This window comes from Neovison vison, chromosome 3 (assembly GCF_020171115.1).
Source record: "Neovison vison isolate M4711 chromosome 3, ASM_NN_V1, whole genome shotgun sequence".
Classification (NCBI taxonomy): Eukaryota; Metazoa; Chordata; class Mammalia; order Carnivora; family Mustelidae; genus Neogale; species Neogale vison.
The window spans coordinates 13774525-13798920 of NC_058093.1; the positions used below are offsets into that span (position 1 = coordinate 13774525).

The 24396-nt window shown below is 42.7% G+C and overlaps 1 protein-coding gene across 1 annotated transcript in view; it reads left to right on the forward strand.

Annotated features, from left to right (window-relative positions):
* CDK15 (cyclin dependent kinase 15) overlaps window positions 1-24396 on the forward strand; it is an 81706-nt gene that overhangs the window by 36989 nt on the left and 20321 nt on the right. Inside the window, exons 9-11 of the mRNA XM_044241323.1 lie at window positions 5024-5117; window positions 9575-9638; window positions 23753-23801. Of these exons, the coding sequence (XP_044097258.1) occupies window positions 5024-5117; window positions 9575-9638; window positions 23753-23801 (207 nt within the window). The remainder of the gene's footprint in view (window positions 1-5023; window positions 5118-9574; window positions 9639-23752; window positions 23802-24396) is intronic.

Sequence of the window (24396 nt, forward strand, 5' to 3'; positions counted from 1 at the left end):
CAATCCCAGGATGCTGGGATCATGACCTGAGCCAAAGACAGCCACTCAACCCACTGAGCCACCCAGGCATCTCACTTTAATCATTTAAAAATGTACAATCCAATGGCATTAAGTACATTCACATTGTAGTGTAACCATCACTATTATCCATCTCCAAAACTTTTCATCATCCCAAGCTAAAACTCTATACCCATTAAACAAAAACTGCCTCTTACTCTCTTCCCCCAGCCCCTGAGATCCATTATTCCATTTGCTGTCTCCATGAATCTAAGTCTTTTTAGGTACTTCATATACGTACAATCATACAATATTTTTCTTCTGCATCTGGTTTATTTCACTTAGCATAATGTTGTCAAGGTTTATCCACGTTGGGGTAAACTAGGTTTTAAAGAAGGATTTATTTTGGCATACAAGGTGCACTATTCAAAACTGATTTCGGGCGGCTGCTGGTTTTAGGACTATGAAAAGTTGTTCCTGCCTGAGAGATTACAAATTTCCTGCTGCAAACTTCCAAATATAAAGAGTGGCCCAGGGAAAAGCAAATGGAAATGTCATGTCACTGTCATATGTTATGTTGTTCTGAATTAATTTCAAATGAAATACTGATTCATTTCTGCCAAAAACATTTTTGTATGTTCTTTACACCTCTCAAAAACCCAGCTCCTGAGATGGCTGATTTCCCCAGAGACTGCCTAAGGAATTTGAAGAATCTTCTCCTCTCTTACAGAAGAATTTGTTCATGCTCAGAATAGAGAAAAGGTTAGGAAGAAAGCCAGAAAAAGCAGAAAACATATAAGCTGTTTCTTCTAACTTGACTGAAGAGCCACAGTTGGAGCAATAATGACCCAGCGCATCTCTCCTTTCTGGAAGGATTAGCTGGTTGACACCATAGGGTCTTTTTACCCTGCGAAGGAAGCTCCCCTTCATTTACATGGATGGCCCCCAAGGATATTGCCAAAGAGCAGAAGTCCTCTGAGCACCTAAAGATAGGAAGGGTAAGAAGGAGAAATAAAAAGAGCCACAGGGTAAAGATTTAAGCACAAAACAGAGGAGTAAAAGGGAATAGGAGCTGGTTTCCTAATTGGACCTAAATATTCAGAATATTTTAAATGTTTGCTTAAAGCTAGGCTGGGGGTGGACAAAATAGACAATAGCCACTGACTAGTTTACAAACCAAATTTAAAAATACAATAGCTCTGAAGAACAAATGAAAATAATAAGAAGATGAGTTGTATAGTTTTTAAAGAACACTGCTTACACCTAGAAAGCATCTTTTGTTCTTCAAACTCAGAGTGCATGGGTTTACTTTCTTACCAATGCATTGATATTTATGGTACTTATGGATATTCCAGGTACTGAAATACGATTGATTTAGGAATTTTGTTTGTCTTGCAAGTGTCCAAGTAAGCACATGGGCACCCATGCATGCCTGTGCACTCACACACAGATACACAGAAACATACTTTCTCTATATATATGTATATAAATATGAAAAATATAAACAAGCAGCCTTAGACTCTATATTTTTTAGCTGAGAAAGGTTCATGTGTTTTTTAGAGATTTTATTTATTTATTTGACAGAGAGAGATCACAAGTAGGCAGAGAGAGAGAGAGAGGAAGAAGCAGGCTCCCCACCGAGCATAGAGCCCAATGTGGGACTCAGTCCCAGGACACTGAGATCATGACCCGAGCTGAAGGCAGAGGCTTAACCCACTGAGCCACCCAGGCGCCCATCAGAGAAAGGTTTTAATCTACCCTTAGGTGAAACTTAAAAATAAAGACTCAAGAGAATGCCACTAAAGCACCAACCACACAAATGCAAACAAAGAATTTCAACCAAATGTTAGCCTATTATTCTGTACCACAAATACCTTGTACTCCTTGCATAATGGCCTGAATGTCCAGATTTCTCCACTATTTTACCTAATTTTGTACACGGTCCTTAGTGGAGTAAAAGACAAAGGACACTAAGAAGTTGCTAACAAAAGGACTTCCTTCTTGGTCTCCTACAGCCACTAGGATGAAAAAGTAACAAGTTTTTCCCAAGTGATAAAAACAGTTTGAAGAGAGGGAAAAAGTAGACTGCAGGTTTAAACCTGGTCATGACCTTGTTTACAAATACCATCAGGTCTCCTAGTGATTTGTGAGCCCCTGGCATTTCTGGTAGGCGTTAGGGTACTGGATGGAGGGTTGGCTCCAGTCTTAGAAAACCAGCACATTTTGATTTTTATTTCATAGCAGTTAATATACAATTGTATGTATGTTTCACACACAGGCACCTTTTTTTCATTTCAAAATGAAATGGTTTGATACCTTTCAAGCACAGACAGAGAGAGCAACAGGGACAGTGGGTGGCGGCCATTCAGGGGTGTTCACGAAGTCGGTTTCCTAGTTGGCTTATCTCATAATCGACCATTGCTAACAATCAGGATGGTTTTTAACCATTCGACAATTTTCTATTACTTTTATTCTTCTTCATATTATTGTTTAACTCACAAGTTTTATATCTGTTGCTTTAAAGACAAGGGGAAGAAACGAATTTTAAAATACAAGCTAATGAGGAGCTTTAATTCTAAAAATTCCCCTCAAGATACCATTTGCCAGGTTCTTAAGTCATATTTGTCTGATCAGAATTCTTGTAGCACATATCAAGATGTCTCTAATACATGAAAAATAATTTAAAAGTAAATATGGTGGCCACTGTTCCCAAACTGACTTTTAAAAAATTGCCAATAATGTCTTACCTTTTATTTACATTTGTACAAAATTCTAAAAATAAGCCAGAGGGCTATTTTATTTTATTTTTAAGATTTTATTTATTTATTTGACACACAGAGATCACAAGTAGGCAGAGGCAGGCAGAGAGAGAGGGAGGAGGATGCAGGCTCCCCGCTGAGCAGAGAGCCCGATGAGAGGCTCGATCCCAGGGCCCTGGGATCATGACCTGAGCCGAAGGCAGAGGCTTTAACCCACTGAGCCACCCAGGCGCCCCCAGAGGGTTATTTTAAATGCAAACCAAATATGAGGTCATGAAAACAGTTTTTTATCTTTTTTTTTACGGGAAAAGATAAAATGGTATTTCGATGTTCATTTTTTCTCTTTTTTTAAAGATTTTATTTATTTGAGAGAGGGCAAGAGAGCACTCATCCTGAGTTGTGGGGAGAGGCAGAGGAAGAGGGAAAAATAGGCCCCCTGCTGAGCAGGAAGCCCAAAGTGGGGCTCAATCCCAGGACCCTGGGATCATGACCTGAGTCAAAAGCAGGCATTTAACTGGCTGAGCCACCCAGGTGCCCCACAATTTTCTTTTTAATATGAATTCTATCCTCAAACCAGACACAAGTAAAAATTACTCTTAAACTTGTTTACCAAGAAATCTGCTTTCTCCTCCACAAGCAATTTAAAGTAAATTATAGGGGCGCCTGGGTGGCTCAGTCGTTAAGCAATCCCAGGGTCCTGGGATCGAACCCCGTGTCGGGCTCCCCGCTCTGTGGAAAGCCTGCTTCTCCCTCTCCCACTCCCCCTGCTTGTGTTTCCTCTCTCGCTGTCTCTGTCTCTGTCAAATAAATAAATAAAATCTTTTAAAAAATAATAAACTGAATTATATAGCCCGTGTCTGCAACTTAAAGGAAAAAAATGAAAAGTTATCATACGCAATAAATGCATATGAATAATATTAAAGACCAGATTTAAAATGAACTTGATAATAAATTTTTAATACCATGATCATCTCTAATAAAATGTTTTACTTAACTATCCTTCTTTATCATGCCACATAAGAAAATGTCAGGATGATTAAGGGAATTTGCGAAATTATGCATTATAAGTGCGAAGCATTTGGAGTCAAAGGATAGGACCACAAGGATAATCACTGTAATCCATCACCTGGACCATTTTTATCTCTCAAAAGACTTATATGAATAAAAATGTGTATTATTAGCAAAATAAGTCTTACCCCTCACTGTCCCTCAGGAATTACCCTCCAGTTTGACTACACAGGAAATAGATTTTCTATTTCACCCTATTTCATCTATTTTGAGAGGCACACTCTCGGCTAAATCAGGATGTACCTTATAATCAGTAGAGTCTTACCAAGGCCGCCAGCCAGGCTGCAGCTGGGACCACAGCTACCATTGCCACGTGTGAACATCAAATGCCAGCATCAGAAGTTGCAGAATGGGTGCCAGTGACTTGGAAGAAAGTCTTGCAGAAAGGAGAACTTTCTATCGTTTTTTTCCTTCTTTTTTAACTAGGAACCAAACGGTTGTGGAGAGGGAGTGCACGAGGAGGCATGTTTAGTAACATTCTTCAAGCAGGAATCAAAAGTAGGTTAGCTCTGTGTAATGGCAAGGTCAGCCTAGGAGCCCAGCACCGAGGACTCTTAGTTTTCTTATGGATTATTTTAAGAAATGCTTCATCATCAAACTCCTGATATAGAGGATGATCCCATGGATAAACATAGACATCAAAGAGTCTGAGTCAAATGCTGAATGTGAAAAACTTATAGGAGAACCCAAACCAATTTATTTCACTTAAATGTTTCATTTGTGGCATGTGCAAGTATGATATGTGATAAAATCATCTGTCTAATTAAATTCATAATAGCCCTTTCACTAGCTGTAAAAGGAACATTCTGATTGTGTCATGGTTTCACTTGCAGTTTTCCTTCTTAGTCCTTACTTACACTAACAGAGCCCCTTATAACGAGAACATCTTAGATTGCATGCAAGACAGCATTCAATTTGGAGACTCAGTACTTCTAATAAAAAGGATAATGAACTTGAAATGAGCTAAACCGTTTGCTGTCTTTACTGGGTTCCTAAATGCTGGCTCCGTATCATTTTAACTAAGAGCTGCTGGCTGTTCTTACTTTTCTTTTTCTTTTTTTTCCCCCCAAGACTTTTAATAGCATGTAGCCCCTTTTAACTCCCCCCAAATATTTGCTGGGTGGAGAAATACTAGTAGTTCAGTTTCGCATGTATGGTTTCCTTGAACTTGCCTGGCTGACTCTTGTTTCCTTTGCTAGGGGTGCGGGCTGCATCTTTATTGAAATGTTCCAGGGTGAACCTTTGTTTCCTGGGGTTTCCAGCATCCTCGAACAGCTGGAGAAGATCTGGGAGGTAAGAAAAGAATTTTCTCTGATGAAGAAGATAAATACCTACAATTCAAACTTTGAGCCAACTTTGCTTTAGAGACCATGAACTAGTCCATCTGCTTTGAGATTTTATGCCGTGTATTAAGGCTATGGAAACTGTGGGATTTGCCGCAGGTGTAGACACCTTGGCAATGGAGGCGCAGTCAGGAAACCGAGGTTGTCTTATAGCAGCCCCTGAATGCACCTGCTCCCTGTTGCGATTTTCTCAGCCTCCCAGGGCAATTTCTGCCGCTGCTGCTCAAGCACATCCCTGCCTCTCCACCTTCAGCTCTGACTCTATCGGGTATCTGGCCTTGGTCCTTGTCAACTGAAGACGCAACACAAAATTTCCGCAGAACTCTGATAAAGGCTTAACCGTGTTAGTGTGAGAGAAGTATTAATCATGCTCTTCCAAAAGCACGTTCCTAAGGTGTGAAGGTGCTTCTCTGTGTGGTTCCATTTCTTGACTCACTATCCCTACCTCATTTGGAGATTTTATTTATTTATTTATCTGACAGAGAGAGAGAGAACAAACAGGAGGGGCAGCAGGCAGAGGGAGAAGCAGGCTCTCTGCTGAGCTGGGAGCCTAATGCGGGACTCGATCTTGGGACCTTGGGATCATGACCTGAGCCGAAGGCAGAGGCTTTAACCCACTGAGCCCCCCAGGTGCCCCATCCCCACCTCTCTTGTACCATGATGTACTTCATTCTTCCTCTCTTGTAGATGCCCCATACTACAGTCATCTGTATATTTTTCCTTTTTTGATTATTTTTTCCCCTGTGGTAAAATATACATAAAATTTGCCTTCTAACCAATTTTAAGACTATGATTCATTACATACCTTTACCTTGTTGTGCAACCATCACCACCAACCAGTTCCAAAACATTTTCATGACCTAAAGCAGAAGTTCTATACCCACGAAACACTGACTGCCCATCTTCCTTCCTTCCAGACCCTAGATAAGCTCGCGTCCATTTTCTGTCTCTGTGAATTTGCCTATCCGGGTATCTCACATTAGTGGAATCCTATAGGATTTGTCTTCTGTGTCTGGCTTATTTCACTTATATTTTAAAGATTCATCCATGCTGTAGTGTATGTCAAAGTGTTTTAAACGAACCGTTGTTATCCTGGATCCTGCTCCCTTTCAAGTTTGCTTGCTTCCAGCGGGCATCTGGAGTGTTCTCTCTAAGAGCTTCTGATAAGGGGTTTCTTGGGAGATATGGCCAGAGTGGGGTTTTTGTGCATAGGTGAGGAAATTCGGCTTCTCTGGAACTGCTTTGCAGTTGTGAGGCAGAAGAGCACCTGGGTGGCTCAGTCATTAAGCCTCTGCCTTCAGCTCAAGTCATGATCCCAGGGTCCTGGGATCGAGCCCCGTGTCGGGCTTCCTGCTCTATGGAAAGCCTGCTTCTCCCTCTCCCATTCACCCTGCTTGTATTCCCTCTCTCTCTGTATCTCTCTCTCTGTCAAATAAACAAATAAAATCTTAAAAAAAAATTTTTTTTTGAGATGGAGACACAGTTTTATTAACACAACCGTAGTTCCAAGCTCTAAGGACAAAGTGAGAGCCAGTCACGTTCAACGGTGTGTTGTCTCTTACACCACTACAGTTCGAGCATGGTAGAAACTTCAACATTACAGACAAATCCGGAATTACTGTTTCATTAAACATGGACTACACAGATGAAAATAGGAATGCTATTTTGGGTTCCACGATATTGGATGTAGGAATCGCCTTTTGGAAAGCAGTGGGTGCATTCTACTCTCCCAGCCTTGAATCACAGCCATTCTTTACGCGCCTCCAGAGACCTCACTCTTAGAAACGAAGACGTAATGACAAACCCTGAATCTTTATTTTACCATCTTTCTAAAATGCCTCCGTGTGTGTGTGTGTGTGTGTGTGTGTGTGTTTTCATCTGAATAACTCTCACCTCTTCCTGATCAAGTTTTTAGAAATCTGATCCTTGTAATAAGTGTTTTTAGCAAATAATCCCATATGCGTTTCTAAAACCAGAATAAAATAAACTATGCAGACTTTGAATTCATTAATCAAAACGCCTTCGGTTTCCATTCCAACAGAGGCGGAAAACAGCCCTGTGCAGCCCACTGTATTTCAAACATCGCACCCCCTCACTGCCTTTTAAAAGCCTTCAGGGAAGGAATAGATGAACAATTTCTGGTTTTCAGTTTCCCAGACAGTGAAGTGGAGATTTGGTAATTTTCTCAAGTGAAAACGAATTCAACAGCTTTCAAATAGAAACTGAGCATCAAATTTCCAAATAAAGGATATTGGATTTTTATTTAAATGTGGAAAATCTCCAGCTGAAAGTTTTCAGTATAATATTTTAAAATGTTTGGTACCCATTTTGTTGGCTTTTATTAAACATAATACAAAGTAACCAATCATTCTAGGAACTATCACGTTAGAGAAAATATGGATGTGGTCGCTATTTATTTCCTTTGTTGCTTTTTCTTCATTACCTTTGCTTTCTTTTCATTGTGCTTCGCCAACCCCCAGGAGACATATGGGTGCATGTGAAACACTTGTTTCCGTGCACATCTGTGCAAATATAGAAGATAGTGGGTTCAAAACGAAGAATCAGCTTCCCATCCTCTGGCCTTCTCCCACAAAAGAAGAATTAATCCAGTTGGTTTTTCCAAATGGATTCCAGGATTCTTAGTGTTGCCTCAGGCTCAGCGTGGTTGATAGGAAAAGCCTATAATCCTCTCAGTAGGTTTTCAGTTTGTTTAGGGAATGGATCAAAGAAAGATTTTCCTAGGTGGCATGATTTTTTTATTGTATGAGAGAAAAATAACACTTCAGTGTCTTTTGTTTGAGGACGATCTTAGTAGGCACCACCAAATGTACCTCTCAATCAGAGTCCTAGTCAGTAAGCTGGTCGACATTAAGATTCCGGATTCGTCATTGATTATTTTTAGTCATGGTTGGGCAATCGACTTCCTGCCATAACAATTGGGCTGGCATCTATACCCAGCATTTTACAATTGAATTTATTAGATTTTTTTCTATGAGAGATGCTTCTAGAAAGAGTTATGTTGAGATACGCTTCTAAGAAGAGTTACTTTGTATAATGGTGTAGTGAAAGCTACCAGTATTTCCCTAATATTTCACAGCAACAATGTTATTCTAGCTCCCAGAGATAACTGACATTGGGCTTTTATGGTTAGAGGAAAAGAATGGTGAAATGATGCCTACAAAACAACTCACGGGAAAAGCACCATTTCACATCTGAAGTGTTTTGACTTTGTACTCCTAAAGACTTTTATTTCATATTAATTGCAAACTGGAGCTTCCATTTGATAATCCAAAGCATAAGTAAGCTCTTTTCCAAGTGATGTTGTTATTTTTACAGTCCACCAGTTAAAAGCCAAATACCATATTCCAAGCTTCCAGGTCACCAAGAGAACAAGATGAGATGAATTTGGTAGGAAGGATTAGGGTTAGGTTTGGGATCATTTTAAGCTAACGTTCCACTGTGTAAGGGTCCGTAATCTGAATCCTTTTTAATTTGAGCACATTGGGGAATAGCTGAATGTTCATGCTGAGGCATAATTCAGGCTACATTCGTGTGTGTGTGTGTGTGTGTGTGTGTTTATTTCATCTAGTGTAAGGCAGAGGGACAGTCACTCCTGCCTCTTTAGATCCCTGACTCCCAAAATAGCACCCTGTTATATGGTGACCATGCCTTAGAGATTTAGTGATGGGACTATGACTTTAAGCAAGGCTATATGATCTGCCTCAGAATAACAAGTAAGTTAATGGAGACACAGGATCGGGACCTATATTTGGGTCCTTTTGAGAGACAGAACCAGTAGGATGTATAGAGATGCGTAAGAGGAGATTTATTATGGGAATTGGTTCTGGTGATTATGGAGGCTGAGGTCTGCTGTCTGTAAGACAGAGGACCAGTGTAATTCAATCTAAGGGGACAATGGTGTCCAGAGTCTGAAGGCCAAAGAACCAGCAGCTCCCATGTCTGAGAGCAGGAGAAGATGGATGTCCCAGCTCAAAGAGACAAGGAATTTGCCTTTCTTCCACATTTTTGTCCTATCTGGGCCCTCAGTCAATTGAATGATGTCCACCCACACTGGAGAGGACATATTTCTCTACTCAGTCTACCAATTCAAATACTAATCTCTTCCAGAAACACCCCCATAAACACACCCCAAAATAATATTTTACTAGCTATCTGGGCATCCCTCTTCCCAGTCAAGTTGGCACTTAAAGCTAACCATCACAGGACTTTAAGAATACACTTCAGTTTTGTCCATGAAGTTATGAATGTAGGAAACATAGAAGTTTCTTTCATATGTGTTTCAGCTGGCATTATGTGATGTATAAAATGAATTCTTCCCTACTCCTCCCAATCTGTCCTTTATGTCTCTCTCCTCATCTTTCGTTGTCTTTCTTTGACTTTACATAGGTGTTGGGAGTCCCTACAGAGGATACCTGGCCTGGAGTTTCCAAACTACCTAACTACAATCCAGGTAATACCAATTTGAGCTTCTGAGTGCTCTGAAAATTAACAATGTGGGAAGCATTTGCTACACAGACACGGTGCCCTTCTTTTATTGTTAACTCAACAGTGAAGATAGGTAGATGAATTTTTAGATTCATATATTCCCTGCTTATCCTTTTATAAGAAGGACACTGAAATAGTAGTTAGGGTTAGATCAGTTCTCCAACTCTGTACGACATCAGTAGCAAGCTGCATAATAATTTGGAATAACTATCACTGTGGATTCTGCCTTGATTTCCAGATATCCACTGGCTCAAAAGAACTCAAAAGATGGTCTCATTTTTGGGTCCCATGACTCTTACTGACCTTATTTGCTTGGTTATTGAACCTCATAAACTCTAAAAAGAAAGCTGATACAACAGAGGGGAAGTCAAGCCTCATTAGATCTAGGACAGGACAGGTAAGAGGTCTCTAGATTACTGAAGAGTTCATCCATTGTTTCTGGACCTAACACTTGGTCATTCTCATCACCCATTTGATCCTGGATCCTGGGAATGGACTTGGAAGTGTTAGAAGTGTTGCCCATGCGGGAAGTCTTTGAGGAATGGTCCCAAGGCCATGTCAGAGAGGCCAGATTACCCAGCAGTGACTTCAAGGATGTTGAGACAGAAGGAAAGAGATAAGCAGTGAGCTGTAGGATGAAGGACTGACTATATGAGATGCTGAGGAGACAAGTGACAACCACACCAAAGATGGAGTCTTGCTGCAGGTTTAAAGGGGAGGTAGATGTGTACAGATAAGGACCAGATTGGGGTGATTATCACTCAAGTCAGATTTTCTAGCCTTTATATTCTCATCCTGACCCATCACTAAATATGGACTTTCCCCAAACTGTTGTCATGACTAACTTTGGTATGAGATTATCTCATGAGAGCAAGAAGTTATAGGGAGATTAAAAAGGCAGTTAAAGAGGATAACAAAAGAGATAAGAGGCCAAGGATTTTTTTTCTTTCTTCTTTCCTCCAGCATGAAAAACTTTCGACCTTGGCTCAAAGAGCTATACATTGAACTCACCAGGATTATGAAAACCCTACAGCAAGCTTAGGTCATTTCAGCTGCCTTATGAATGTTCATACACATTGCTAAAGGGCCTCAGGGTCATTTACAAATAGTTTACCATTTCTAAATATTTTGTTTGAGTGTAGCCCCTGAGAAAAATGCCACTCTGGCCACAAGGCTTGGAATAGTGTCTTTGCCTTTTGGTCTGAAGCAGAAAAAAGAATAGATTTCTTGCGGTCTCTCTGTAATAGTTCTATCTCCAGTTGCCATGGTCTCTAGGAGGACCTGGTTCTATTTTCCCACCTTGCCTGTCTGTACCTCTCCCTACCCACCCTCCTCTCCAGGTGAAAATAGATCCCCTCAGCTTCCTACCAGGATGCAAGCGGAAGTTTAGGGTCACAGATGGGTTGGAAAAAACAATTTAGATGTTGTCAATACAAATCTGCCTTGGGGAGCATATGCTTTTCCTCCAAACTTCAAACGTTTAGGTTTCAGGTTGGTTCAGGCAAATAAGCAGTGATCCTTAACAGAGAATGCCTTGGTGAGAACAATAATGATAGAAACTTGTTCAAAACATTTCCCTGCCAGATTCTGTGCTAAATAAGATAACTGGGTCCCAATAAAACAGCGAGAAATATGTTGCATTTTTCATTTTGCTGTCATTTCAAAGTAATGTGCAATTTTTTATTTATGAAGAGAATTCTCCAGGCCCAACATCAATAGAGTTCACACTTTGCATTGTTTTTCTAGTAGGGATTCAATTTAATTCAAATAAGTCCAAAAAATTTGAAGACCTACTATCTGCCAGGTGCTGTATTACATGTTGGGTCTGCGCAGATGAATCTGGTACGTTCTTGGAGCGCTGAGACTTGGGTTTGTACACATTCACCACACTCTCCTAACTGGGGGCAGAGGGGTGATCATTCATGAGCCTCGCTTCCATGGATTTGGGGCCAAGCTAAGCTTATGAAAGAAAAGGAGTTGTAATCCTTCCTCAACTGCAGTGAAGATGTCTAACTCTGTATCTGTAAATCTTAAAATTCCAGCATATCTTCAGCAGGGGGGTCAGTACCACTGATAAGTCAATCATAAGGACTATGTTTTAAAAAGGGCCATCATCTGTGTTCTGGGACCATCCCCTTATGTCAGTCGCAAATTCCCTTTGAGCGACTCCTCTTTCACCCCCATCACTGAGCTACCGCTGCTGCTTCCACACTTGAACTCCAGGGGTTAAGAGAAAAGAAGAGGGGATGGTAGCCAGAAAAATATCACAGGGGAGAACAGTTAACGCCATTCTAGATGAGACTTCCATTCCTTTCCTTTTCATTCAGTAGCGGTGAGAATTCCCAAACTTCGAATTGAGCCATATTCTAATTTGAGGGAGTCAAGAGCTCAAAACTTGGGAAAACCATTCAATGTCCATCCAGGCCTACTCTACCCTTTCCCAGACCTTGTCTGTACTATGTCTAGGAGGGGAACACAGTTTCTGTTTGTACGGGCTTAAAAAAACACATGGTGCTGACCCTCCTGGACAGGTTCCTCTGGCCAATTACCTGTTTTCTTGGGGCACTGAGGAGCAGGGTGGTGGTTTTTCTGGCCATCAATTCAGATTCTTGTGCCTGATTAAATCTGGGAAAGGGAAAAGAGGTATACAGTTTTGGACACTAGACTATTTTCTTTCTTTCTTTCTTTCTTTCTTTCTTTCTTTCTTTCTTTCTTTCTTTCTTTCCTTCCTTCCTTCCTTCCTTCCTTCCTTCCTTCCCTCCTTCCTCCCTCCCTCCCCCATTTTAAGCAAGCTGCCTGAGAACTCTGTGTCCTCTACTTCAAAGGGCCAGTTGTCTTATTTTGATGTGGGCAGATTGAGAAGTAGGCTTTGAAAAGTAGGCTTTTTTTTGTTTAATCTTTTCTCCTGGGATAGCTTTCAGAGCAATATATCCAAGTGTCAGTAAGGGGGTTCTGACGAGCACAGATTCCCAGACTCTCAGCAGGATCATTCTCTAACAGAAATATAAAAGTGAAATATTAAAAACCCTGGAACGTGAACTCCATCTGCATGGTAGCCAGTGGCTTGCCTGCTCGCACCATGGGAAAAAAAGATCTTGAAAAAAGAGGGAGGAGAAAAAAAGTGCTTTGAGTACGAGGTTTACAGGTTTAGTAGAGCATAGTAACATCCCCTCAAAGAAGTGGGTGTTGTTCTGTGACCCCCCAAAATGCTCTGCCTTTGACTCAGCCGCCAGAACACTCACCCTCCCCCCCACACAAAACACCCCCTTTTCACATGCTAACTGAGGCGCCTGTGATTGGCTGAACAATAAACTGGTCACACTTGCTAAAGGCCTGCCATCTTTCACACAATTAGCCAAGACACATTAATCAAACTGGAGGTGAACAGGGGCTGCGCTGGCCTCCAGCCGGGGGAGGGGTGGCGGCGTGCGTTTTGGTGATCCTTAATAGGAGTCCATAGGAAGCAATAATAAACTGCAACATTGCTGGAGGGGATTCTACTACCAGAAAGTCTGGAAAGGGTAAAGTCCCAGTTGATGCCCTATCGGGGATGTAGTAGGTTTACGGCAGAGAGGATCCCAGAAGCTTAAAGCAAACTGGATATTGGTCTTGGCTGAAATCTGCTCACAAAAGACACTAGTGTGAATTTAAAGGGTGAATCCATATAGACATTTTACAAAGTTCCCTGGCCCTCTTAGCTTTCTCTCCCCCCCACCCGCACCCCACAAAATGCACTCAGGAGCCCCTCCCCTTTTGAGCCTCAAGCACTTTGAATCCCACTAAAAGCAACAGGAATAACACATATATAAGAAATGGAGAACCATTTAGAATCCATTAAGAGAAAGTATTAATCCTCATGGGATTGGACTTAAACTAAGTATTTGGAGGACATAGACAACAGTTCATTTGGAAAGAAGAAAAAAAAAATTAAGCTAACCTTTCTACTTTCAGTGGTAGAATCTTCCTTCTTTTCTTTTCCAAATTCTCTTTAGATTTTCCAATGGCAATATAAAGCTAATAAGATCATACCTTAGAGACTAGTTTGCTACAGAATCATGTAAGGCTTTTCGGAGTAACAGCTAAATATTTAGACGTTTCTCAGTGCAAGTAAACGGAGCCCTTATTCCTCTGGAGGTTGTCCAGTCACCATCTCATTAGATGCAAAGATTCTGTGGATAAAGAAGAACTTTTTTTTTTTTTTTTTTTTTGGTGCCCACATGATTGCAGCCCAGTTGTGGTTTTTAACGTGTCATTGATTGTCTCATCCAACTCCTTCTGCTCCAATGAAAGGGTCTGCCGTGGCTGTTTGCTTCCTTAAACACGGATTTTGAAAGGGCTCATGCTGGGTGAGCTCCAATCCTAGCATTAATGGACTGCTGGGTTCATTTCACTACACTCAAAAGCACGAAGTTTAAATCCCTCTCAATTCCATTTGAGGCACCAGAAGACTTTATCCTTCTCCACTAATGGTTCCAAGTTTACATCTAGATACTGGGGGTCAAGGACAGGAGAGGATTTAGAAATAACAGTGCATGACACTAGTCAATGCATTTGCCAAATTGGCAATTAGGTCCTGATGTGTGAGCAAAGCATTTCGTTCCTGTCTCTTTGATGCTCCTTCCCATTAAAAAGGGAACAGAGTCCGCAGAGGCCTTCAAACTTTTAAAGAAATATCTGCTGAAAATCATGCCTGATTTGTGACATGAGCTCAGCGGCAGGGAAACATCCGGGATTATTCTGGTTCTTTCAGCCCCAGGAAAGAACGATGCACATGGAAAGATTCTCCACCGGAGGAACTTAGTGGAAATCAAAAGGCGGAAAAGCAGCACTAAAAGCTCTGTGGGGACCCAGAATCAGATGTACTAGAAACCAGAGGCAAACGGCTCCTGGGGACGCCCAGTCATCTTGAGGACGCCTGCTTTTTCAAACTCTGACCACCAGGTGGAAGCAAAAAATAAGAGGCTTGGAATACAGACAGAACATTCTAGCCATCTCCCCTTACGCTTGGAATGTTTTATTTTGGCCTGAAATCCAGTGCGAGAGCTTCTCTTCATCTGACACACTGTGGGACAGATGATGACCGCAATCTAAAATGATGCTTGTCTCTAGTGGGAAGGCAAAGAGCTACCACGCTTTGGGCTCCAAGGTTTGTGAGCCGGGCTTTGCGTGGTTGCAGCGAACACGAGGTAAGGCAGTATCCGCTGGGTCCCATGAGCCGTTAGCCAAGGGGGTTATTCAGTGGGCTCACCGGGGGAAACTACTGCTAAGAGAAGTTTTACTTATGGACATCAGCACCTCAGAAAATGGAAGTCCAAGCCCCACCTTTTACTCCCTGGGGCACTTGAAGAAGTTCCCTAATCTGCAAAATGGGAACAATCCTGTCCTTTTCAAAGTGTTCCACGCACCGGGCACAGAACACACGGTAACTGCTGCTTCTCGGTACTGCCTGCCTGGGGCCGTGCCGCTGAGGAGCGCTGTGTTGGGCACAAGGAAGCAGGTTTTCTCGCAGGTCCCCAGAGGCATTTCCTAGCTTGCAGAGGAGCCGGTCCGCATCCAGACTGGTTCTCTTGCCATCAGCCACGCCGCATCCCTCTGTCCCATTTTGCAGGGTCGTTCTGATAAAGAAATGAAATTACTGGACCTTATCTGCCATGGTTCCTAAGTTCTAGTAGGTGCACACAGTAAGTTAGTTCTCATTGTTTTACTCAGTGAGCAAGTTCCTTCCCTGCTTCGGTGACCTGCCAGGGTTCAGACTCAGTGCAGGTGTGTGAGAATTGAAGTTATACCTTCTTCTTCTTCTTCTTTTTTTTAAGATTTATTGATTTATTTGAGAGAGAGCATGAGAAGAGGCAGGGGGAAAGTCAGATGGAGAGAATCTTCCAGCAGACTCCCTGCTGAATGAGGAACTCCATCTCCCCACCCATGAGATCATGACCTGAGCAGAAACCAGTGGGATGTTTAACCGACTGAAGCACCCAGATGCCCCGTGAAGCTATGCCGGTTTTTAATGTTTAGCTCCCTTGGAATTTTTAACTTCCCTCTAGGTGTTAGGCATACGTCTCTGTGCCAGAACTGACCTCTGTGTTTGCTTGCTTGGGCCTCAACCGTGCCTGAATTCTAAGTCCCTAAGAGCTGACCCTCAGTTTCCAAATCTCTACCCAAGCCAGTGTGGGCACCTGTTAAGGCTCTCTCTTCTGGTGAAGGCTCCATTCTGCACCCCCCACACACATTTAAAATGCTGTGAGAAGCCTGCCCACTATGACATGGGCTGTTCCCTGGCAGAACCCTCAGTGTCTGCAAGATGCCTAATGGGTGGCCAGTAAAAGCTACTGCATCACAGAAGACATCAGTGTTCCTTTGTTGACTTCACCCCAAGCCTCTTACGGTAGAAAGAGTGCGAAGGATGTCTGCCGAGCAACCCTGACCACTTGTAGGGTTTCTAGTAATTTATACGTGCCCTCTAAGTGGCACATAGTCATGAGACTTTCACTGAAATCAGTGACCAGGAGTTAGAAAACGTGCAAGTCTACCCTAATCACGCCCTCTAGTCTCTAATAATCCTCGTTCTGCCCACTTGGCCAAGAAAGTATATGTAAGTTATTAGCCACCTTACTTCCGGATAATAATAACTACTGTTTATTGAGCTCTAGCTCTAGTTGGGCACCTGACCTACATTATTTTACTTTGATTCACACAGCCTTATCGGTTAGGGGCAGTGTTGTCATTCCTACTTCACAGATGAGAGCACCGAGGCTCAGGAAGGTCTGTGTCTGGCCCCGGGTCACCTAGCCAGGAAGGAGGGGGAGCTCAGAATGGCTAGAGCTGTTGCAGTTCAAGGTGATGCGCACAGCTGTATTCCACCGTGCTTTCCAGCTACTGAAGGGCAAATATGATGCTATAGTAATGAAACAAAGCCCTAGAGTGGGGGGCAGCTAAAAATGAACACTCCAAGTTCATTTCCAAATGATTCTGTCCTTCTAACTAGACTTGGTTTTAGAGTCTGTAAGCTTGGCGACATGTTTTTGGAATGCAATGTGAGCGGAGTCCCCATCCTGGGACCCAGGCAGCCCGGGCTTACCAGAGCTACCGTGTGAACCCTGATTGGGCTCATTACCACTGCACTTCTGCAAGGCTGCGGAAAGCCCCCCGGGGAGTTACTATTAACATCTTTATTAACCCGTCCCCCTAATCAGTCAGTGAAATTCATTTAGATACACAGCCTACTTTGATCTTCATTAACAGTTTCTTCTAGTTTCTACATTTATTTTTAGTTTTCTCATCTTTAATTTATTTGGTGGCAGTTATTAGTTTTTATTGAGGAGGACTAGATGATCTTAAAGTAGTTAAGATTAGGAAAAATTGCAAATGAGGAAAAAATGCAGGTAAAAAAAGAATTTTTTTTTTAAGTAAAACCCTGCCCTATTCCTTTTCAGCTAAAGAAAAGGAGCCTTAAGATTCCAAACATCATGGAAATGGCTCTACCTGTAGGCCCCTCCCCCACGTTCATGGCCAGGGTCTTGTCCCACCCATCTCTGTAAGGCATAAAGCAAGACCCACAAGTAGGCTTTCTTGTGGTACGTTTACCTTTTAAGGATAAAGTTTAGCAAATTTATTTCACTTTTATTTTGTATCCAAGCATCAATTTTTCATTCATTTAACAAATATTTATGAATGCTAGGTGCTAGGGACTAGGAGATTAAAAAATAAATAAGACATCGAGGGGCACCTGGGTGGCTCAGAAGTTAAGCAACCAGAGTCTGGGATCGAGCCCCGAGTCGGGCTCCCTGCTCAGCAGGAAGTCTGCTTCTCCCTCTCCCGTTCCCCCTACTTGTGTGTTCCCTCTCTCACTGTGTCTCTCTCTGTCAAATGAATAAATAAAATCTTGAAGACAAATAAATAAATAAGACATTGATACCTGCCCTCAAAGAATGCAGTCTGGAGGGGAAAACTATAAATAATACAACTTGGAAAGTATTATTATAGCAGCATCCCTTGGGGGCCTCTGGGAACACAAGAAAAAAGCCCCCTTATTTTGGGGAATCTAGGGACTGTTTGAGAGAGACAGAGCTGAGTCTCAAATATGACTAAGTGGGCTTTCTCCAGGTGAGCAAGAGAGGAAAGACATTCCAGACAAAGGAACTTGACCCAAAGAAACAAGAAAGCAGACTTATTTGACATTATACCAAGCAGGTAAACTGCTCAAGGAAGCTAGAATGTTAGCTTTGTGGTGGTCCATTGCTGGAGATTAACCTGGAAGTGTAGATGGGGACCAGACTGGGAAGTGCTTTGTAGTCAGCCAAGGATTTGGACTTTGACCAATAAGCAAAGAAAAGGCATTGGATAATTTTTAACAGGGAAATGATATGGCAGGATTTAAATTAAAAATTGCTTGAAATACTATATGTAGAATTAAACTGGCGGTGTATCCGAACCCAAGTCCATCTGCCCGATGCACAACACAGTCAATCTCTACACCAGCAGGTACGCAGCAAGGAGATCAGAAGCAATGTGGCCATGATTGAGATTTTAGAAGGCAAATACTAAGTCTCAGCTAGAGCAGTGGTGACGGAGAAGGAACGGAGGGGGCAGCTCTAAAGAACATGTAGGTAGTAGAGTCAAGGGGAGGTTGTTAGTAATGGGATTTGAGTTGTGAGGGAGAAACCAATGGATCTCCAGTGGGTGACTGGGAGGTCCATTCACTGGCACAGGAAAGAAAGGGGGAAGGAACTGTGGGGAAAGTGGTGAGTAGAGATTGGAACATTTTGCGTTCACAATATCTATAGGACAGCTAAATGAACATATCTAAAAAGCAATCAGAAATACAAGCCCATGATTTTAAGAGTCCAGCGTAAAAATACAAAATTGGAAGTAATCTGATTAAAGAGGTATTTGAAACTCCCGTGTGCATTCAGTAATCCAAGGGAGAGTGAGAAGGGAAAGAAGACGAGGCTAGAACCCTGGGGCCCCAGTCCTGAGGGGTCAGGCAGAGGGAAAGGGGGTGTTTGGGGAATGAGAAGGAAGAGCCAGAGGGGCTGGAGAAGACCAGGAGATGACAGTAATCACAATACCATGAAAACCATATGGCCATAAGCTCGTCGGGGACAGGCAATACCATGTCTGCGTCAGCTCAGTGCTGAGCACACCGAATGACCCTTAAATAGCGGTGGCAGCCATAGGGAAGTGGTAAATGATGTCCCCTGATTCATCATGAAACACCATACACACCAAATGACATGATCAGGCTTTAGCTTGGGGCACCTGGCCAGTTCAGTCTGTAGAGTGCCTGACTCTTGATCTCAAGGTTGTAAGTTCAAGCCCTACGTTGGGTGTAGAGATTACTTCATAAAATCTTAAAAAAAAAAAAAAAAAAAAAGCTGTAGCTCAAACATCATTTGTGGGGGTGGACCGGACGTTAAACATGGTACTCCCCCAACCTCCTGCCCTGGGGAGAGGAGTGAGAGACTTCTGATTATGTTCGTTCCCTTTGCTTTCTCCACCCACCAGGAGCAAGACTTGGCCTCCCCTTTCTTTGCAAAGACTATTACCTTAGCCAGAGGCTGCAGAGGCTGGAATCTTTTCTTAGAATCCACAGGAAGTTTTGAGGCAGGGTTAGAAAAGCGATAAGCTACAAATGGGAGTTGGGGCACCAGGTTCAAATGCCGAGGAGCGTACTTCCTCAGCGCACCAGCTTTCTGCATCCTGTTGATGACAGCTAAAAAGTCGACAGCCTCGGTAAGCACCAGAAGGGCCATGCTTAGGCTCCTTGAGTCAAAGACTACGGGAGTCAGTGGCTGTGAGGGCGTGAGTGTGGTTAAGGCGGGGAGGTGGGGTTAGGAAAAGAGCTACAGATTTTTGCAATCTGGTTTTAAAGTTACTGCTTGAGATAGTGAAATAAGGCTAACAACATTATCAACTATTTAAATGTATGGTATCTCAAGAATGCATTGTATTTGGGAAATTCCAGAGGTGTCGTTCAGTAGGCTGCATTATAAGATAACCTTAGGGACTGTGGTAAGATTATAGAAACCAGAAAATGTTTTACCTTGAGCTAAGACTCATCAGGGTTCTGGTGATGGTTTATCAGTCAACCAGCAAATCTCTGTTGACTTGGATCTGTTGTAAATGAGCTTTCTTATTTCACTTGTGAATTAGGACTTGGGGAAAAAGGTGGTGTTTTAGTATGGGAGCAACATTCTGCCCTCATTTTAATTTTATTCCATTTGGTTCGGAAATTACTATGTTCGGCTTTTTAAGTTTCCTTTTGCAACTTACTTCGCCATACTTCAAATTCCAATTGAATTCAAATGAGAACTCCTTTTAAAAGAAAGGCAGTAGGAGGAGATGGAGAAAAATTTGGTCTATGGATTCACCATCATTTTTGGAAAGAGGAGGGAAATAAGCTACCCAGAGCCCCGTTCTTTTAGCGGCTCCTGAAGCCAGAGAAACAAACACCTCTTGAAACGGTGCTGTGCAAAATGCCTATCTGTCGATCATTCTCTCATTGATCGCTTGTAGTTTAACTACCGGGAAAAATCAATGGGAGAGAGGCAAGGTCATCCAGCATGAGGTTATCTGCATGTGAGCGGGAGAGTAGACCACAGTCACGAACAGCGACCTGACTATGCCCTGGGCCCGTCAACCCCTCCATCTGCTCTAATGTAGCTACAAAACACATGGGGGAAGAGAGTCAGGCACAGTCTGGCAAGACCTGGAACCTCAAGTTCAATGTCGTTACATTGCCTCCTGGGATGACTCGTCCAGGTCACACTTTCATTGCAGCATTTTTGAGGACTGATCTTTCCCTTGTCATGCTTCCTCGTTCCCCTCCTTGGAAACAGAAGTCTGCATCAGACGCTACGTTCTGCCATTTTGATATACATTGATTAGTTATATTTTCACAACTAGCTCACTTGAGGCAACGAGCCTCAGAGAAGGGTGGGGAAGTCACTGATGAGGGGTCGACCCCACCCTTCTTGCACACCAGCCCCTTCTGCCTCACTGGGCGCCACACCAGGAACATCTGGAGATTATGAAGAACAGGAATGACAACCGCAATGACAGCAATGCTGGGCTGTCCACAGGCGCACCGGATCACACTCTGTGGGGTGAAGCCTGGGGTTCCTTTCAGGCCAGAACTTCTCCCAGGTGATGCTAACATGCAGCGTGGCTTGAGAAACACGGAGTTAAACCCTCCTACCTCTCCAGGATAAGAGATGAAGAAAGGGAAAAGGACTAAGATGAACCCTCGTCGAGCCCTCCTCTATTGCCAAGTGCCTCATCTTATCTCATCCTCCCAAGCAACTGGAAAGTTATTCCCATTTTACAGATTTGGAAACTTCTGCGTTACTAAACCAGAGACGTTAATTACCCCCGAATCTCAGAGCTCACAAGCGGCAGAAGGGAGATACACAGCTAAAAAAGGACACCTCGGACCTACACTGAAGACTCAGGAGAAATCAGGTGGGGCATGTAAGAACTAGGGCTCAGAGTGCGTTAGAATTTCCATGGGCCATGAAATGGTGAGTTACTGAAGGAGAAGCATCAGGCAGGAACACCTGAGAGGAGAGAGGAAAATGTGGTCCATCAGACCAGAGAAGAGGCAGAAAGAAAAGAGGCAAAGGGTGAGGGAATACTAACGTTACCCTTAGCGTCCTGATTCTAACACGAACTCAATGGAGCAGGAACTATAATCATCCCTCTTCTGTAGACGGGATGTGAGGCACCGAGGCTTCTGAAGGTCAGACAACAACACCCCCAGGTTACACAGCCGGTGAGGGCCATGCTACGTTCTTAAAACCCAGCTCCAGAGTCCTAACCATGGGCTTTCCGTTGCCCACCATTTCTCAAAGGAAGAAAAAGAAGAGTAGGAATGGTTTTGTTTTGTGCTCAGAGGCAGGCCCTTAACATTCATCATCTGACAAATCCCAATGAATTCAACGAATCACTTTGTCCTTGAGAGATGAATATGACCTCAGCTTGGGTTAAGGGAGCCAGCTGGTGATGGTTAAACCACCTTGCTTGAGGGCGCAGCGAAGCAGCTGCTGCAGTTGCAAACCCGAGGTGCTATCTTTGAGTCCGGACTCAGCCAATTCCAAATCCACGTTCTGCAAGAACAATGCAAAAGTTGGAAAGAGTTTTAAAATACCAAAGGCCCCCAAAACACAGAGCAACGGGCTCTAGGAAGGGAAAAACAAAACACGGGAGAGCACGGAAATGGATTTCATTATGTTGACTGGAAATTGGTTTATGACTGAATGAGAAAATATTTTAATTGTGTTTGGCCAGGAAGGAACCATAAACAGGCAGCAGAAAGTGGTTTGGAAATAAACATTCTAAACAGATACCAGATATTCTTACCTATCTTTACTGGTTATTTAAATTTAGGCGCAATCGTCTAGAGGGAGGATGAAGAAGCTGTATATACAAGCTCTTCCCTTCGTGCCTATGTGGGACTAGGAAACCACCAGCAGAGAGGTTCTCATTTGATTACACCTGACCTTGAAAACTCCGCTAAAATCACTTTCTTTGATCACTCATTTCACACTACAAGTCTTGGCACTATAAATTCTAGTTTTCATTGAACTTACTTTCAAAGTTACAAAATAATGTGTTTTTTATTAAAAAATAAATTTAAGAAAATAAGCCTAGAAGTAAAGGGGTAAGCCCCAGAACCACTATCACTATCAGATGGATAGTCTTCCAGCTCTTTTTTTTTTTAAATGCATATACAGACAGAAATACACCAGTATTATCAAAATCATTTTTTTGCCCAACTTCGATTACGTTCTTGGTTGGATAAACCGGATAAATAATCTATCCTATTCCTATTGGAGCTGGAAGAAGACATCTTTTAAAGACAAAACACATAAATTTCAGGCCCAAGAAAAGTGTAAAGCATACATATTATTTTATTTTATTTTATTTTCATGCATATATTTTAAATGCGGGTTAAAATAATCTTTTCTCGATTTAGAGCAGGAAATAGAGGAATCTGATACGGAACATCATCTTATAACCCTAGAGCTCCCCTTATCACCTTTACATAGAATAAGTGTTCAGTTAGTACTTCTTGAATGAATGAGAAATTGTCCCTTTTTATAATAGTTTTATTTTGGGTTAAATAGTGTCAATACCAAGAATAACAGAAACAGACACATTCACATGCAAACGTTGTAAAGAGTGTGGCAAAGGAAATGACAAATCTTTTCATCATCCATTTTGGATTATTCAAGCCAGAATTCACTTCCATTTTTACTGCACGTGACATAAAATTAGCCCCATTCCTTTCTCACCATGTTGAGCCTTTGAGACAACCCCACCGTTCATCACCCGACTTTTCACACGTGTTGTGTGCACACATGCGTGCTTTGTTCTCTAATGAATTGTGGGCTCTGCAAGGGGAGGGGGGTTTCTGTTGGTTTCTTTCGTAGTCTCCCAGGCGCTTGGTACACACTCGGCGCACAGTAGGTGTTCAATAGATGTGTTTTGACTTGAGTGAATCTCGTGACTGTGTGAGTTTGCTAGGGCTGCCGTGACAAAGGACCACACAGTCTGAGGGGCTTAAGCCACAGAAATTTGTTGTTTCACGGTGCTGGAGGCTAGATAGCTCTGAAGTTGAGGAATTGGCAGGATTGTTCCCTTCTGAGAGGGCCCTGAGGGAAGCATCTGTTTGGGGCCTCTCTCCTTGGCTTGTGGATGGCTGTCTTCTCCTCGTGTTGTTTCTCTCATACATGTCTGTCCCTGTGTTCAAATCTTCCCTTTTTTTAAGAAGACACCAGTCACAGTAGATTAGGGCCCACACCTATGACCTCATCTTAACTAATTACAACTGCAATGACCTATTTCCGTATAAGGTCAGATTCTGAGGTACCTTGATGTATCAGTTTTAGGGGGACACAATTCAACCCATAATAGTGACCTTCCACAGAATCATGAAAACTCAGTGTGTTCACTCTGCCCACCTGAAGCCTGAACTCTCTTTGCTCAAGCTGAGAAGAACGAGCAGAATTTTGATAATATTTTGGCAATAGGACTTTAGGGTTGTTTCTGGTTTCTAACGTGTCTGTGTATGCTTTCCAGAATGGTTCCCACTGCCGAAGCCTCGACGCCTTCAGATTGTCTGGGACAGGTAAGCACCACCTGGGAAAGCCTCTCTTTCAAGCAGGGCCTCAGTCTCCAGACCCTCAGTCCACCAAACACGCAGCCCCTGAGCACCTGATCTCCGGAGGCCTACAGGGCCCGGAAGATGTCTCCGGGAGAGCCAGCCACCTGTGAGTGTGTCCGTTTTTCTCTATGAACCATTTTACTTTCAGTGAGTTCAGTCATTAAAATTGTTTTGTGCCCCTCGACCATGTCCGAGGCCCTGAGAATGAGGGAATGTTGGCCTGCAAGAAAACCTAGTGGGTTTATTATTCTCCGACACAGAGAAACCAAATAACATCATTGAGTGGCTATTGGAGGGGGGAGCCAACTTGATTCATGGAGGTCATGCTTTCCCAGGCCCTCTCCACGCAGTCTCGGCTCAGACCAGGGCAGACTTTTATTACCAGCTTTCAACAAATCCCTAGTTTCTTTTACAAAGTAAAACAGATAATAGAGACATTCCCGGAATAGTTAGCTAACTAAGCTGTGCCAGGCAACCTCAGGGCTAAGAAGAACTCAGTGTTTTCGGACAATGACCAATTACAATAACCAGTATTATTTGATCTGAGAGTAATTAGCCG